This window comes from Centrocercus urophasianus, unplaced genomic scaffold (assembly GCF_019232065.1).
Source record: "Centrocercus urophasianus isolate 14NV4802_14NV808 unplaced genomic scaffold, USGS_Curo_1.0 seq_20, whole genome shotgun sequence".
Taxonomy (NCBI): domain Eukaryota; kingdom Metazoa; phylum Chordata; class Aves; order Galliformes; family Phasianidae; genus Centrocercus; species Centrocercus urophasianus.
The window spans coordinates 4432611-4446587 of NW_024884756.1; the positions used below are offsets into that span (position 1 = coordinate 4432611).

The following is a 13977-nucleotide window of genomic DNA, read 5'->3' on the forward strand; positions in this document are numbered from 1 at the left end:
TCTGTTACTGATAGCTATTAAGACCACACTATTCAGAAAACCATGTCAGCAGCTCATCTTAGCAGCCTTATCACTTATATTGTCCTGCTTTCTTTCCGGTAACATGGAAGGCTTATTTTAACAATCCAAACAGCAAAAGACCAGAGGTGATATCTGAGAGCTGAAAGCAATGACATTTAGTTCATACGATGAGGCACAGGTCTCAGTGCTGTCCATCCTGCTAAACATTGATGATTTTGGGAAGGACAAAAGCCCAAGGTAAAATCAAGCTATTGCTGATGGACAAACAGCAACACGCCGTCAGATAAAACAAGTTAGAAATCCACAGCTGCAACTGCCACAGAGCTGCTGTGACTGGGAGAGACTGCAGGAGCCATGCACTTAACTATACCCAGCAGAGACAACTTCCCTTGGCAGTCACAAAAGCACTTACCAGCACATTATTGCCTCGCACCAAGAACTGCACATTGAATGGACCAGAGATGGCAAAGGCATTTGCAATCTTCTTTGTAGCAGATTTTACCTACCAAAAACAATATACATATACACATATGTAAAAAAATAAATCCCACAAAATAGCGCCATATCAATAAATCATCTCACATGCAGATTCCTTTAAATATTCCACCTCTCTGCTAGTGCACTGTTTTCCAATATGCCCTCATTTTGGCAATGAAATAAATTACAGAAGCAAACAGTGTTTAATCTACCTGGTAACCCAGAGCCTGAGGCTTCATTTGATTGCAGAAGTAAAAATACAGTTTCACGTGCATGTGAAAAAGGGAGTGAGGGGAAAAGACAATAAAAACCTGTCCTATCTGTCACACCTCCTACACTGCACACTGCAGCCTGTATAACTCTCCGTGAAATAAACAGTAGTGATGATTATGTACTTGGTATTACAGGCATCCCAAGAGTCTTTCACCAACAAGCCCATCCAATCAGTGGGAGATGTGTCAGCAGAAATAGTCCTGACCAAACTGGGAGAAAACTATGGCCCTAACTTCTTGATTGGCAAGAAATTACACACTACTTCAGTGCAAGTGTTTGAATAGCTCGGCTCCAGAAGATGGCTGCTCTCAGAAAAAAAGGCCTTGAACATTTCTGTAAACAGATTGTTGCAAACAGAATTGGGGCACAGGATGACGTCATGGAGTATTGCATATTCATTTAGAATATGCATGTAGACAACTAACTCCATACTACAGGGTTTATTCTTCAAGGGGGAAAAGAGTAAAAGTTCATTCATTCTGATATCCTTTCCAAAAAAGGCAGGCAGCTAAAAAGTTGTACACCTGATCTAATCATTTAAGGGCTGGGGAGAAGAAGTGGAAAGTGAACCCTGGCATATACATGGATAGGAAGCTCCTCTACTGCAAAGAAGTTTATCCTAAAAAAATGAAACAAAAAACCCCCACAAATCTAGAAGTGTGTACTTCTTTCTACTGCTTAAATTAACACGACACAGTTCAGATGATCTTATAAATGCAGCAGAGAATCACAGAGAGCACACTGACATCCTACATTTGCACAAATCACACTGGCCTTTAAAAAAACATCATTGATTTGATTTCTCCTGAATTTTTCTTTCAAGTTCTCCCAAGCAAGAAGAAAGCTGTAACAAATTCTTATTCTTCTTTCTCTTTTCAGTGCAGGTACAACACCTACCTTCTCCAAGGCTCCCTGGCTAATAGTCTGTGTGGGTAGCATGAGAGTTGCGTCTCCAGAATGAACACCTGCATCCTCCACATGCTCTGAAACAGCATGTGCAATAACCTGCACGCAATAATGAGACAGTAATTAGTCACATCACACTCTCTCATGAACTGTACACCCCCACCTCCCTGCCCTTTGCTAGGTACAGGCCAGCAGGCTCTTGCATAGAGCTGCATCCAAAAGCAAAAAGAGATGGTGCAAGAGGGAAATCTTCCCACATTCTGGAGGAGAATACATCTAAAGCAAACACAGGGCATATGAAGAAGAGGATGATGTTAGTTTCTGTCATGCTATGCTTAAGCATACTGAGAATGGTAAAATGAATACAGCCTGGAGATCCTATGACTTCCAGTAACACATTTGATTTGGAAGCTAAGAGCTCATCGGACTTTAAACCAGATCTTTCAGCTCTCCTAACCATGAAGACCACAAGTTTGCCATTCCCCCTAATTTGTATATGTTTGCTTACTCTTTCACAGAATTTTAATCACAGAGAAAAACAATAAGGGAAAATTCAAGCCTCAGGGTTTAAGCTAAATGAAGCTGCATCAAGGTGCACCATCTTGATACTCAAAAAGACAATGATCTTGTCTGCTGGTTAAAAATGAAGACTGAAAACAGAGCATTTCTGTAAAATGAGCAGTTTGTGATTGCTTGTGAAAACTGTATTTGATCAGCGATGAAATGCAAGGTGAAGCTGTAGCAGTAGAACATGTAATATCATAACACATCTAGCAATTCTGATGCAAGTCATTTATGAAGTCAGTGATTTGCAAATCCATTACAATTTTATTCCAAAGGATTCATTCATGTGACTAAGCCATGCTTGAAGAAAAAAAAAAAAAAAGTATGTAAACAAATAATTTAGGTGCATACAATAAAGTGGGTTGAACTTTTCAATCACGATGTTTTCGAACCTCAGACAAACCCCCCCTTTCCCGTTTCTCTCTTCTCAGCACTGCATAATAAGTTGTTAAAACCAGACACTTACACAAACCTCCCATCTTAGAACAAGTTTAATATTAAAGGAAAGCAAAAGTTCTTACTCTTCCTGCCTTGGCTACAGCATCCATTTCCACCTCGCGGGCATCTTCAATAAATTTAGTGAGTACCACAGGGTGATCCTGTCGTCGTGACAAGACAGAATAAGAAAGCTTTTATTTGATAGTATTTGTGGATCATCCAAGTACTCCGCTATTCATCACAGGAAAAGCTCTGGAAGCGGAGTCTCACAACACCAATCTATTAATATCCTGATTCCACAGACAAGTGAACTTTGCCAAAGAAATAACTGGAGAAAACTTCACATGATTTCCCCAAAGCCACAGAGCTCTCCATAAAGTGTCACTATGACAGAGAATATGCAGGCAAAAATACCAAGGGCTTTTAGGTCACACCATGACAGAAGGAAGACGCTTGCACAGAAGGGATGCTTGCACAGACGCAGTGGCCTATGATCTCGCCTCCCAAAGATGTTCTTTACCTCTGACATCTTCAATGTGTCCCTGCTCTGAGTCTCGCAGCCACCTCACTGGGCATCCTGCTTCTCAGAGTAATTGATTCTTGGCATACTTAATGACATTGCAGAGTTGCTGTTTGCCATGTCACTAAGTCACATATTTTAGGCAACCAATCCATTCCTTTCTCATTTCCCTGCCTGGTTTCCTAAGTCTCCCAGGGAGAAGCTGCCACTAATTATAGCTGGCCAGGATCAACCTGCCCTTGACTCTCAACAGGTTCCCTGGTGCACACAGTTCTTCCCTCTTCTTCCCACCCACCTCTGGGATGCCAGCACACACTTGTCCAATGCTTTCCTCTGCCAGCCATCCCTCCAACAGATGGTTAAAAATCTAATCCACATTCTTCCAGGCCAGCTTTATGTTTCAACGCTTTAACTGTCCCATCCACTATTAACTGCCTGTTATTTATTAGAGAATAAAAGGGAATAAATGACAGCCTGGGCATGCTCAAAAGACTCCTCTTGAAAAAATATAAAGCAACTCTGAAAGTTACCAGACACAACTCCTTACATTTATCAGTGCAAGGGTAAATTCACAGGCAAGGACAATGCCACAGCCTCTGCTGTTTCATAAATTTAGTGGCTCATGTCTTGTAACTTTCTGTTGTGCTGCAGTTTTTCACAAGGAGATCTTAGATGTGCACACAACCTTGTTTATTTCAATCTATCACGAATCTTGCAAGAAGTTTTGAACATTACTGACAACAGAAATGCTATAATGAGTAACACCATAACAGCAAAGTGGCTAAAACAACAGAACGTGGGTCAGGCTCTTTATCTGGAGATGCTTTGTTGGGAAGCAGAAATAGGAAAGACTCTGTAATAGAAAGATGAAGTCTGTCCCGTACAGATGCTCATATTCAGTTGTATGCTCACAGCTAACTCAGCGGAATCGATTACAACTCATCAAGTTCTGATGAGACTAAAAATCTCCCTAATTTAAAAGAATACAGTACTTCCGTTGTTTTGACTTTTGCTAGTTCAGCTTCAGCTATATTAAGGCTGTTAGCAAAATGAAAATACTGCATGAAGAAAGAAATCTTCCCCTTGCAGCCTGACTAAACTAGCAAAACTTTAGCATGCAGATTTATCTCTGACATATCATCTCAGATATGCAGAATCAGGGCTAGAGCACCCAAAAACTCATTGTGTGACCATGAAGTACAGCCGTTTGTGTCAGCAGCATCAACACAGTATTGGTGCAGCAGAAATGACCATCACACTGACCCAAAAGGAGTACATCATACACTGCAAGCTCCCCAGCCCCTCACAGGGCCTTCCGTACCAGGGCTGAGATTCTCAGCAATGAAAAGCTGCATTGTCCAATTCAAGTCAATCAAGCTGTGACAATTTAAGCTGATGAACCTCACTTTCCTAGGCCACAGCAAGAAACTACAGCAACCACTACAGCACTATTGCAAAGAGGGATCATTCAAAAAACAAAAAAAACAAAAACCAAAAAACAAACAAAAAAAAACCACCACCAAAAAGGGGGGGCAGGGAATCAAAAGAAAACAGGCCAAACTCAAACTGCTGAAAGGTCAGACTGCAGATTCTGTATATTATCATTTCAAGCTCTGTAATCTCATTTTCTCCCCCCACACTCTCAGCTCTCCAAACATCCCTCATAGAATATAACACCAATGATGAGTATAGAAGAAATTCAGGCTTTGAGTTGTTTGCTATGTTCTGAAGCACTCGGGCCTGTGGGGAATTGCTGAGATTTTTCTTTTCTAAACTTCTATGTGCTGTCCCAAATCCTTCCCACTGGTAGAAAAAAAGACACTAAAGAAATCCCCAAATCAGTTTTTGAAGAACTTCTAAAACCAAAATCTTTCATCTTCTGCTTTACGTACTCTGAAGCTCAAATAACCCCACCTAACTAACAGTAAGCAAGCAGCTGTCCTGCTTCTGTATCAGAAGAAACTCAGTATATTATTTGCACAGTTAAATGTCACAGCAAAAGCTCACAAAGGCTCCTGCATTCAGGATCTGCCCTTTAGGGAATGAACTGAGGGGTCAAACTCTAATTTCACTGGCACCTCAGAAACAGATGGAAAACAGAACATGAGAAAATGATACAGCAGGCACTAAACATAAAAGCAGCAGCAGGGCAAAGACTGGTACCTGAGAAACTCTGGCGGCTTCCACTAAGAACTTTTTCATTTCCTCTTCACTGAATACTACATTCATTGCAGACCCACTGTAGGAATGAAAACACAAAACAAAATAAAAGCAATCAGCTTCCCTTGTCACTGCAAGGGAGACTTGTGAGCACTAGACACCACAGCACTGGGCTGCCAGCTACCTTTACATGACGGACCAGCCAAGCAAGACCCTGACTTCAGCCCCGTGCTCACTCCACTCAGATGAAAGAAAGGCAGTACAAGTACCTCGCTGACCTCCATTTTATTCACCAGAGCTCAGGGCATAGCACTGTGCTCACAGACAGCCTGATTGCTCTTCAGTAACAGGTGAAGCCAGGAATGCACAGGCCACACTGTGTTGAGACAGTGTAAACAAAGGTGAAAACAGGCTGCTCTTAGCTGGCTCCTTTCTTGGACTTCAGAGGAGGGGCAGAGCAGATACAGATGTAATATCTGAAAGCTGCTTTGAAATCCAACTCTCTGTAATATCAGACAGGGGATTTAGGAGACCATGGGTTGAGAGTAAGTAATTTGGTCTCTTTGAAAAAGGATTTTTTATTTTTACTTATTTTATAAGATGCAACAATGTTCACTTCTACCACTGCTGCCCAGCTTCCTCCTTGGTTTGAAGGGCAAGCTCACAAAGGCTGTGGGCAAAAGTGGAGGAAGAATCTACCCCACTGTATCAGACACTTTAACCTAAGGTAAATAGACACAAGTACCTCCATGCTTCTACTTAACTGGACTATCTTCAGCTGATGTAAATCAATGGAGTTCAATTAAATCCATGGATCAATGTCAGCTGCAGCACTGAGGGTGCGAACTGGTGCACAGAGCACATAACCGGGGAGGAAACGCATTTAGTTTTCAGAGGTAAAGAGCAAATATTAAAGGCCATACGTGTTCAAAGGATGAAGTCTAGCTGTGGACCTGCTGCTGTTCTGCAAATAGAGGCCAGACAGAATGCTGTGCAAGGGCTTTTCACTTTCTATTTCCTCAAGCTTGATATTCTCCAGTTCCACCTCCCAGAAATTCTCCTAATCTGTCCTGAAGTTCCTCTAACCTTGAAATGCTCAAAATACCTTTGAAGTACTGCATTACCAAATACTTACATGGGAAGGATTTATCCTTAACTGAACACAAATGGTAACAACAAGTTAAAAGGAGTGCATCCTAAAAATCTAGAATGTGACATCAGGAGCACTTTCTAATCTGCCCTCCTGATTAAAGCTCAGGCTTTTAACTTGGATTTGCAACTTCACTGCAAGCTTCAGAAACTGGATGGAAAAGTCACAATCAGCAGTCTCTTCTGAAATATAATTTCTTGAGGTTGAACATGCATGAAATCGTTTTCTTTATCTTCACTTTAAATTATTTTCACTTTGATATGTTCCTTTTCATATGAAAAGGATCCTGTCTCCAATTTATTGGCACTCATAAATTGTGCCCAGCAAACTGCCTTCTTTGTGCCTAGTCAGCTCTGAAGAAACTCTTCGCAGAGAAGAGTGATCATTCAAAACCCGTGTGAGCACTGATGCAACTTCTTCAAAAAGTCTAGCTGTCAGAAATGCGCAGTTCTGTACAATGTCTATTTAAAGAGAAACAGCTGCCGCAGTGTAGGGACATAAAACATGCCTGAAAGCAGAGAAGTTTGGCAAATAAGAAGCTGAATTCAAAAGATGTGCTGTCATTTTCTGGTAACAGATGCCAACCCCAATAAATGGCCTCAGCATGTTGCCTTCTGATTTTCCTGGTGGCAAACAATCTTGTGGCTTAATTGTATAAGCAGTAATTTCAGGAACCTGAAGGAATATCCCAGATGGCTTGTAGTTTTTGGCCCTGAGACATGAAAAAGGCAGTTTAGCTTAACAGACATTCTTACGATTACATTCTACCTTTGATCTATGCCTGACAGATGTAAGGAATCCATTGGATTCCTCTATTGATATGAGCAGTTGTCCCACCTCCTGCTAAGACTGGCAGTTTTAAGCAACATGCACCTAGCAAAGTGTTTTCCCCATGTCCCTAAAATGACTCTCTCCCTTGTCTCAAGAAGGCTTTGTGCTCATACTCCCCACCTTGGTGAGCCTCACCTTAGAACATAGGAAGGCCTCAGCAAACACGGGTAACTCACAGAGCCTGCAAATTCAACTGCATCTGTCTAAAGACAAGGAAGGAAAACATGCTGTGAACAAGAACATATTTTCAAGTCATACCAACATTTCCATTCTAAATGCATTTATACTTAAAAAAACAAAACAAAAACCAGTAGAGTGCTACAGGACATACTGAACAGAATACATGACTTCTCTGTTCCAGAGTTATCATGCTCAGACCTTCCCATACAGCTTCATCAGGATAAACAGAGGTACTGACAAATCTCACAAGTTCTTCAACATGAGTAATAAAAATGTCTTCAGAATCTTGAAATGCATCAGTAAGTTGGTCCCCATGAACAGATGCTCATAACACCCAGCCATGTCGTTTCCCAGATGCACATCCCAACTTACCAGAGTGCTGACTGCCTTCCAGGGAGCTTGAGCCACACGCAGCTCATCCAGAACAGCTGAGAAAACGGAGCGATCTTCCGCCCGGTCAATCTGCAAAGGATGTGTGCCAAGGATCTTCACTCCACTCTGGTGTAGTGGCACTGCCAAGTTATTGGGAATCTGCCCACCCACAGAAATAACGCAGCCACTACATCCCTGTTGGTAGAGAGAAAATAGCACAGTTGCATCCGAGTTAGCTTAATATTAAGAACTGTTCAAACTAAGGATTCAACACACAGATTAAATCATTTTTAGATTGCTATGTGCAGATCATAACTTTTATGATCCAGAGGTACCCAGGCCGTGATTCAGAATGTAGCCTCCTGAAAAAAAAGCACTGTCCTCCTTGATGTCATCAACAGACAGCAGTAACTTGATATTAAATTCCCCAGGAAACCCAGGAGTCTGCAGTGTTCTCGTATTGTTGATATCAAGCCAAGATTTTACAAATTCTGCCAGAACCACAGGCTACTACTTTGTTTCCACGTCATATTAAGGGGCTTCTGCTTTTCCAGTGAGGATAAGCACCAGGCTGACACATGCTCCTTCAATCTGCATGGAAAGGGAGCTCTGCTACAAAAACATCACGCGCTGCAACACAACTCAGAACTCTGCTCAGCAGGATCAGGTTTCTCCCTCTTCCTCCTCACGTGTGGACATAGGGACCTGTCATTTTAGCAGAGCCCTGCTGTGCCATCGGACATACAGCACAAACAAACAAGGTGCTTTAGATCTTCCTTCTTTCAGAGCCCAGCTCTTCCAGGAAAACAGCCCTGTGCCCAGGGACTGCCAGAGCAGCAGACATTCACATACTCTTTTTACTAGAGACACAAGGCAGTAACCTCCAACAGAGGGGCAATTGAAAACAACTGGAAGGTTTTCTTGCTGTTGTTATTTTTTCCCCTCCAACGCCTGCACTTCTACTTGCTAAGCCAGCATCCCTTCCTAGCCCCAGCAGGCAAGCTTTAGGGAGCCCTCACTGCTTCACTGCTGACCCTTGCTGCCTTGTACAGAGCCAGGCAGCACGTTGTTCATCAGAGCCCATTCCATCAAGCAGCCTGTGGCAGAGAGTTTCTCTAGATACACGTCACCCTTTATTTTAATTCATCCTCAGCATTCTCAACCAGCTCTTTCTTTCTGGTGGCACAGGTATTTCAGCCAGACTCTCAAATGTGCTCGTTTCTATGCAGGCTCTTCAATACTTGAGACTCCAGAAGCAGATGAGGCAGGACAGGTGGCACAGCGTCCTCCACTCCCTATGGCACATCCTGTGTTTGTGCCTGGGCAACCACAACATTTTACACAGGAGATCAGAAATGGCAAATAACAAAACATAGCTGAGCTTCCTTGCAAAAATGCATCCTTCTTCAGGTGCAAACAGGGCTTTTATTGTACTTTTTAAAGTAGACTACTGAAGACTTTCAAGTACAATACGGCTTGGTAGGGAAATTTTCAGTAGCAAAAATAAAAGGCTTTCAAGTACCTGCAACAATCATAGGGATGTGAATTACATTCAGATCATTTAATAATTAAGGGTAATTAAATAATGGGTGCTTTCATTTTAAATTAAAGCTGGTGAAACTTGGCCCAGAGGAGAATCAGGCCCACAATACAGCCGTAGCAATGAGCTCCTTTGAACCACATGTGTTATACAGTTTCACCCACCTCTAGCAAATGAAAAACATAAATCAACATCCAGTGCACAGTGATCCATGGTTTGGCTCTACCTTTAAGAGTATCAGTGTTCTTTTAATTAACAAGTGTGTTTTTCCTGGAGAAGGTTATCCCAACTGGCCTTCCTGGAAGAGGAACTTCTTAATGAGGGATTTAAAGGATTTAGAATGGAAGATCCATAAGCTGTGAGCAGGATAGTCCAGAAGTGACTCAGAAAAAAACAGTGAGAAATGTTAGTACAAACCCTGTTCAACTTTGATGAAGATAATTTCCTACCATAATAAAGATCCACTTAAAAAAGCCTGGCATTTAAGAAGCACTTATTATCCCAAGGTCTGCAAGATTACTCATCTGCCTTACACGCTAATATACAGTGCTGGAGACAGTTTTCTACTCATCTTCAAGCATCTGCTTATGGGATGACACACAGCTGCTGGCCAACAGCAACCATCTAAAAGAGCTTAGGATGGGAGAGTGAAAAATACAAAGACAGAGGCTGTTTTGCACCCATTTGGGGCCACTCCTGACATCAGAGCTCATCATCTTCAACTCCGAAGAAAAATCTGTTCCTTACTGGATCTCTGAAACCCGTCAAGCTTTGAGATCCATCCAAAATACAGTCCTTATCTTTGCTTGCTGGACTCTCTATCCTCCCTCATTGATGAGAACCAGACAGTGAATAAGCAAACCCTTCTCGCAGCTTGGAACAGTTCTTGTTATCTGTTTGATAAAAAGTCAGCCTATCTTTGATGCCAAGGTCAACAACCCTGTAATCGATCCTAAACGTATTTCAACCATAAATGTCCCAGCAAATGGCATCTCTTCAGCTGCTGCTTGTTTCCTCCTTTAAAGCAATTCCAGTCACTGAGCCACTAAAAGCAAAAGATTGCCTACCTCAAAGTTGGGATGGATTTGGGGACTCCAAGGAGGCAGAGGAGGCAGCTTACTCAAGCAGAAAGCAAAGAATCACACACTCATTTTTACTCAAAAAGAAACAAACTGAAGGCCAGCTGCTGCTTACTTCTTCCTTTAAAATTCTGCCCTTATTTCCCAAAGAATGTGCTCAACTTAAGAGCAGCCCATTGCCCCACTAGGGATTGCACTGCTGAGAAACACAGGCAGAGAGAAACAGACTTTGCTGTGTATCAGTTTGTCATCAGCCGTATTTTAATTATGAAGAAGATGAGTAATATCCTTGCCAACTTGTAGCTTCAAAATATACTCTGTACATAGTCTAGTGAAAGCAGCCTAGAGAGAATTATCTTCCCCTTTACAATAAAAATCACTCTTTTTATTACTACCTTGCTTTTATGCCATTAGTAATAGAGTTGGGTTTTCTTTTTCCCTGAGTTTGAAAACAAATTAGACCATTAAAATTGGACCTAAGAGCCTCCTTTAGTTTTATGAATTGTTTCAGAATGATCCTGGAAACCGAAAAAGAATCAGAAGAGGCCCTCAAGCAGAGAGATATTAAAATAAAAAGGGAACATCTTCTCTAGAAACAAAAAGCCTATAAATCCAAGGGAAGGATTTTCAGTTATTTATTTATTAAATCACTGTCCTCGCAGACTACCACCTAATTTTGCACTTCCGTAGTAAATTTAACTTCCTTCCAAAGCACAGCTCTACTCTGGTATGTCAGGGCTGTTGGGGATGCTGACTAGGGAGGGAGACAGCCAGCTGGGCACTCCCTGGAACAGCGGTGCCAAGCTGTGAGCAGCACCTGGGGAGAAGGCTGGGGACCTCCATAATCTCGTTGGTCAACCCGCTCCTCAATGGAGCCTCACTTTCTAATCAGAAGGGTGGGAATAGTTGCCCAAGGCTTGATGCTAACCCTAACGCTTCAGGAGCTGAGGAATCATCTCTGCTGCAGGCTAATGGCTTTATCCATTGTTTGCTGATGGTTTTACCTACTGTTTGTCAATGCTCCAGAATGTTTTACAGTATTTACACCACTGACACTGAAAGACTAAAGGAAGCACAACCCTTACTAGGCTCAGACCACAATGGGTTTAACATCTCCAAACGAACACCTTCAGCTCCAGGTACCACAGGGTGCTGCTATTTGATGATGAGATCTGCAACACCTCCCAGCATAAGCAAGGTCAGCCAATAGACTGAGTGCTGTGATTTCAAACTCACCAATTCCTGCTGTGACAAGCAGTGCAATGCAAATAATGCACATACTATTCTCATATTTTTCCTTTTAGAACTTACTAACTACTAGCACAATATTTTTAATTGATAGTCCCACCCTCATCAGCTATCCCCACCTCTTCTCTGATCCTGCAGTCTTTAGATGCTGTGTGTCATCAGTGTTATTTCTCTGACAAACTGTCACACCAATTTGTTCCACACCCAAAGCTCAGAAGTTGAGTTTTGGTTAAACAAGCATACGTTCAACATTCACAGAGCTGAGCCTCCTGGTCAATACTGAACTGTTCCAAAATAATCAGCCTTTAAGACTCCAGTGAGCCACCAGAGTCTTTTAAACTGCCCTAAGTCAACACTTTTCAGTAACTGTGTCTCTGTTTTTATGAAAATGTAAAGAAGTAGAACACAGAAAAGAACAGTTAAGTATCAAGATGCAAGTCAAAAATGGACCTAAAAATAATTTGCAAGTGGCTTAAGACGAGCTTAGAGACAGGGACTTGAATTCTGATATGCTTTTGCGTGGTTCCACATTTGGGAATAACTGAATCGTAGCCAGGTTGTAAAACCATTTTAGAAACTATCTCCCATCCACAAAAGAGCTGAGCTCAGACTGTCAAGTAATGGAAAAAAAAGAGCCAAGAAAAGTCATAACATGACCTGGGTTCCTCATGGTTCCTTCAGCAAGTTACACAGCCAACTTACACTGAATTTCAAGGGGGATAAAAGTTTCTGTACGTGTCTTTGAAAATCTCAGTCATGAAATCTAAGTATATTACCAGATAGAAATAAACATTCTGCATAGTAGGACCAACTGTTTTTGCCTCTTCTCACCAAATCTCCCTGGGACTCCTCTCTGTTTTACTACTGGCAGTTCTGAACACTTGAAAACTCCCAGCAGACAAGGGCAACATGAGGATCGGGTGCGAGAACATCCTTCAGCTTGATGGGGATACAGATGTCCCTCCCTGACCTGCCTGCACTTTGCACAATGTTCACCACATTGCTGTTCTACTGTAAAGCCCAGGACCACAAGCTTTTGAACACTGTCAGTGCTATGCACATAAGTTGTTCTGCTTGCTTCAGGGAGAGTACTTGTGCTTAAAGTCAAGGATACACTTAAGTGCTGAAGCTGAGCACCACAAGGGCAGAACAATTTGTGCGATAAATGACTGTGCAGCAAATTAAATCTGCTTGTAAATATTGCACAATATGGCATCTTGCAAAATAAATTAATATTTATTTGGCATTCATTATTGAGCAGTCTGCTAGGAACATCAACGAGGTGTAAAATGCAACACTGGGATCCAAACCAAATACCTTTAGCTAGTAAGCTCTCTCCCCCACCCCCAGCTGCTTTGCAAAAACAAGCTAGTGACATGAATTTTGACAAGTCTGGGCTGCTTTGTGGCTTTTGGCTTTTTGTTGCTGCTTCTGCTTTAATTTTTTATTATTATTATTATTATTATTATTTTTACCTCATACTGGTAGATGTCCAGAATCCTTTCCAATGACATCTCCTCAAAGTACAGTCTGTCACACTCATCAAAATCTGTGCTCACCGTCTCCGGGTTGCAATTCACCACCACCGTTTTGTTGCCAAGCTGACGCAGCGTGCGGATACTGGAGACAGCACACCAATCAAACTCCACACTGCTGCCTGCCAGGAGACAGAAAAGCAGGAAAGGAAAGGATGGATGCAGGGAAGAAAACAAACAGACATTCTCGGCATTTGAGTTGGAAAAAAGAAAAATAAAAGAGCTAGAATTGCCTTCTGTCAGCTCAGAGCATGAAATCTAATCATCCCCCCACGGAAACTAATCATCCATGAACAGGGTCCTCCAACAATGGGTGAGTTGGCTTAGCTGCTCAGGAAAGAAGGGCCCCCAATGTGTCTGTCAGCCTCGTGCAACAAGTTGTGCCTGTCCTTGCTGTCCATCCCCCTACTGCTGCCTCTCAGCCAGCCCACTTTGGGAAGAGCTCAAGAGGAACAAGCTTAGAGGTGACAAAAGGAGCGCAATTGTACAGAGGCTGTTTGAAAAACAGAAGAGTGAATTAGGTGTTTTGTTGTTGTTGTTTTTTCCTTGTTGTTCTCTTTGGTTTTTACCTCTCAGAAAAGCAGAGTATGGTTAACCTAGTTTGTGGTTTTGACCACTGACTCCCGTTAAGGCAGACTGATGGACGAACACTTTTGGAGCCTCTTTGTGAATCTTCTACTTTG

General features: G+C 42.1%; 1 protein-coding gene across 3 annotated transcripts in view; it reads right to left on the minus strand.

The window, feature by feature from the left end:
* Positions 1–13977, minus strand: part of CPS1 (carbamoyl-phosphate synthase 1) — a 101062-nt gene that overhangs the window by 15507 nt on the left and 71578 nt on the right. For all 3 annotated transcript variants that reach the window (XM_042822270.1, XM_042822267.1, XM_042822268.1), the window contains 7 exons: positions 13235–13416; positions 7893–8087; positions 7476–7543; positions 5363–5438; positions 2763–2840; positions 1669–1776; positions 434–523 (listed from right to left, as the gene is read on the minus strand). In XM_042822270.1, the coding sequence (XP_042678204.1) occupies positions 434–523; positions 1669–1776; positions 2763–2840; positions 5363–5438; positions 7476–7543; positions 7893–8087; positions 13235–13416 (797 nt within the window). The remainder of the gene's footprint in view (positions 1–433; positions 524–1668; positions 1777–2762; positions 2841–5362; positions 5439–7475; positions 7544–7892; positions 8088–13234; positions 13417–13977) is intronic.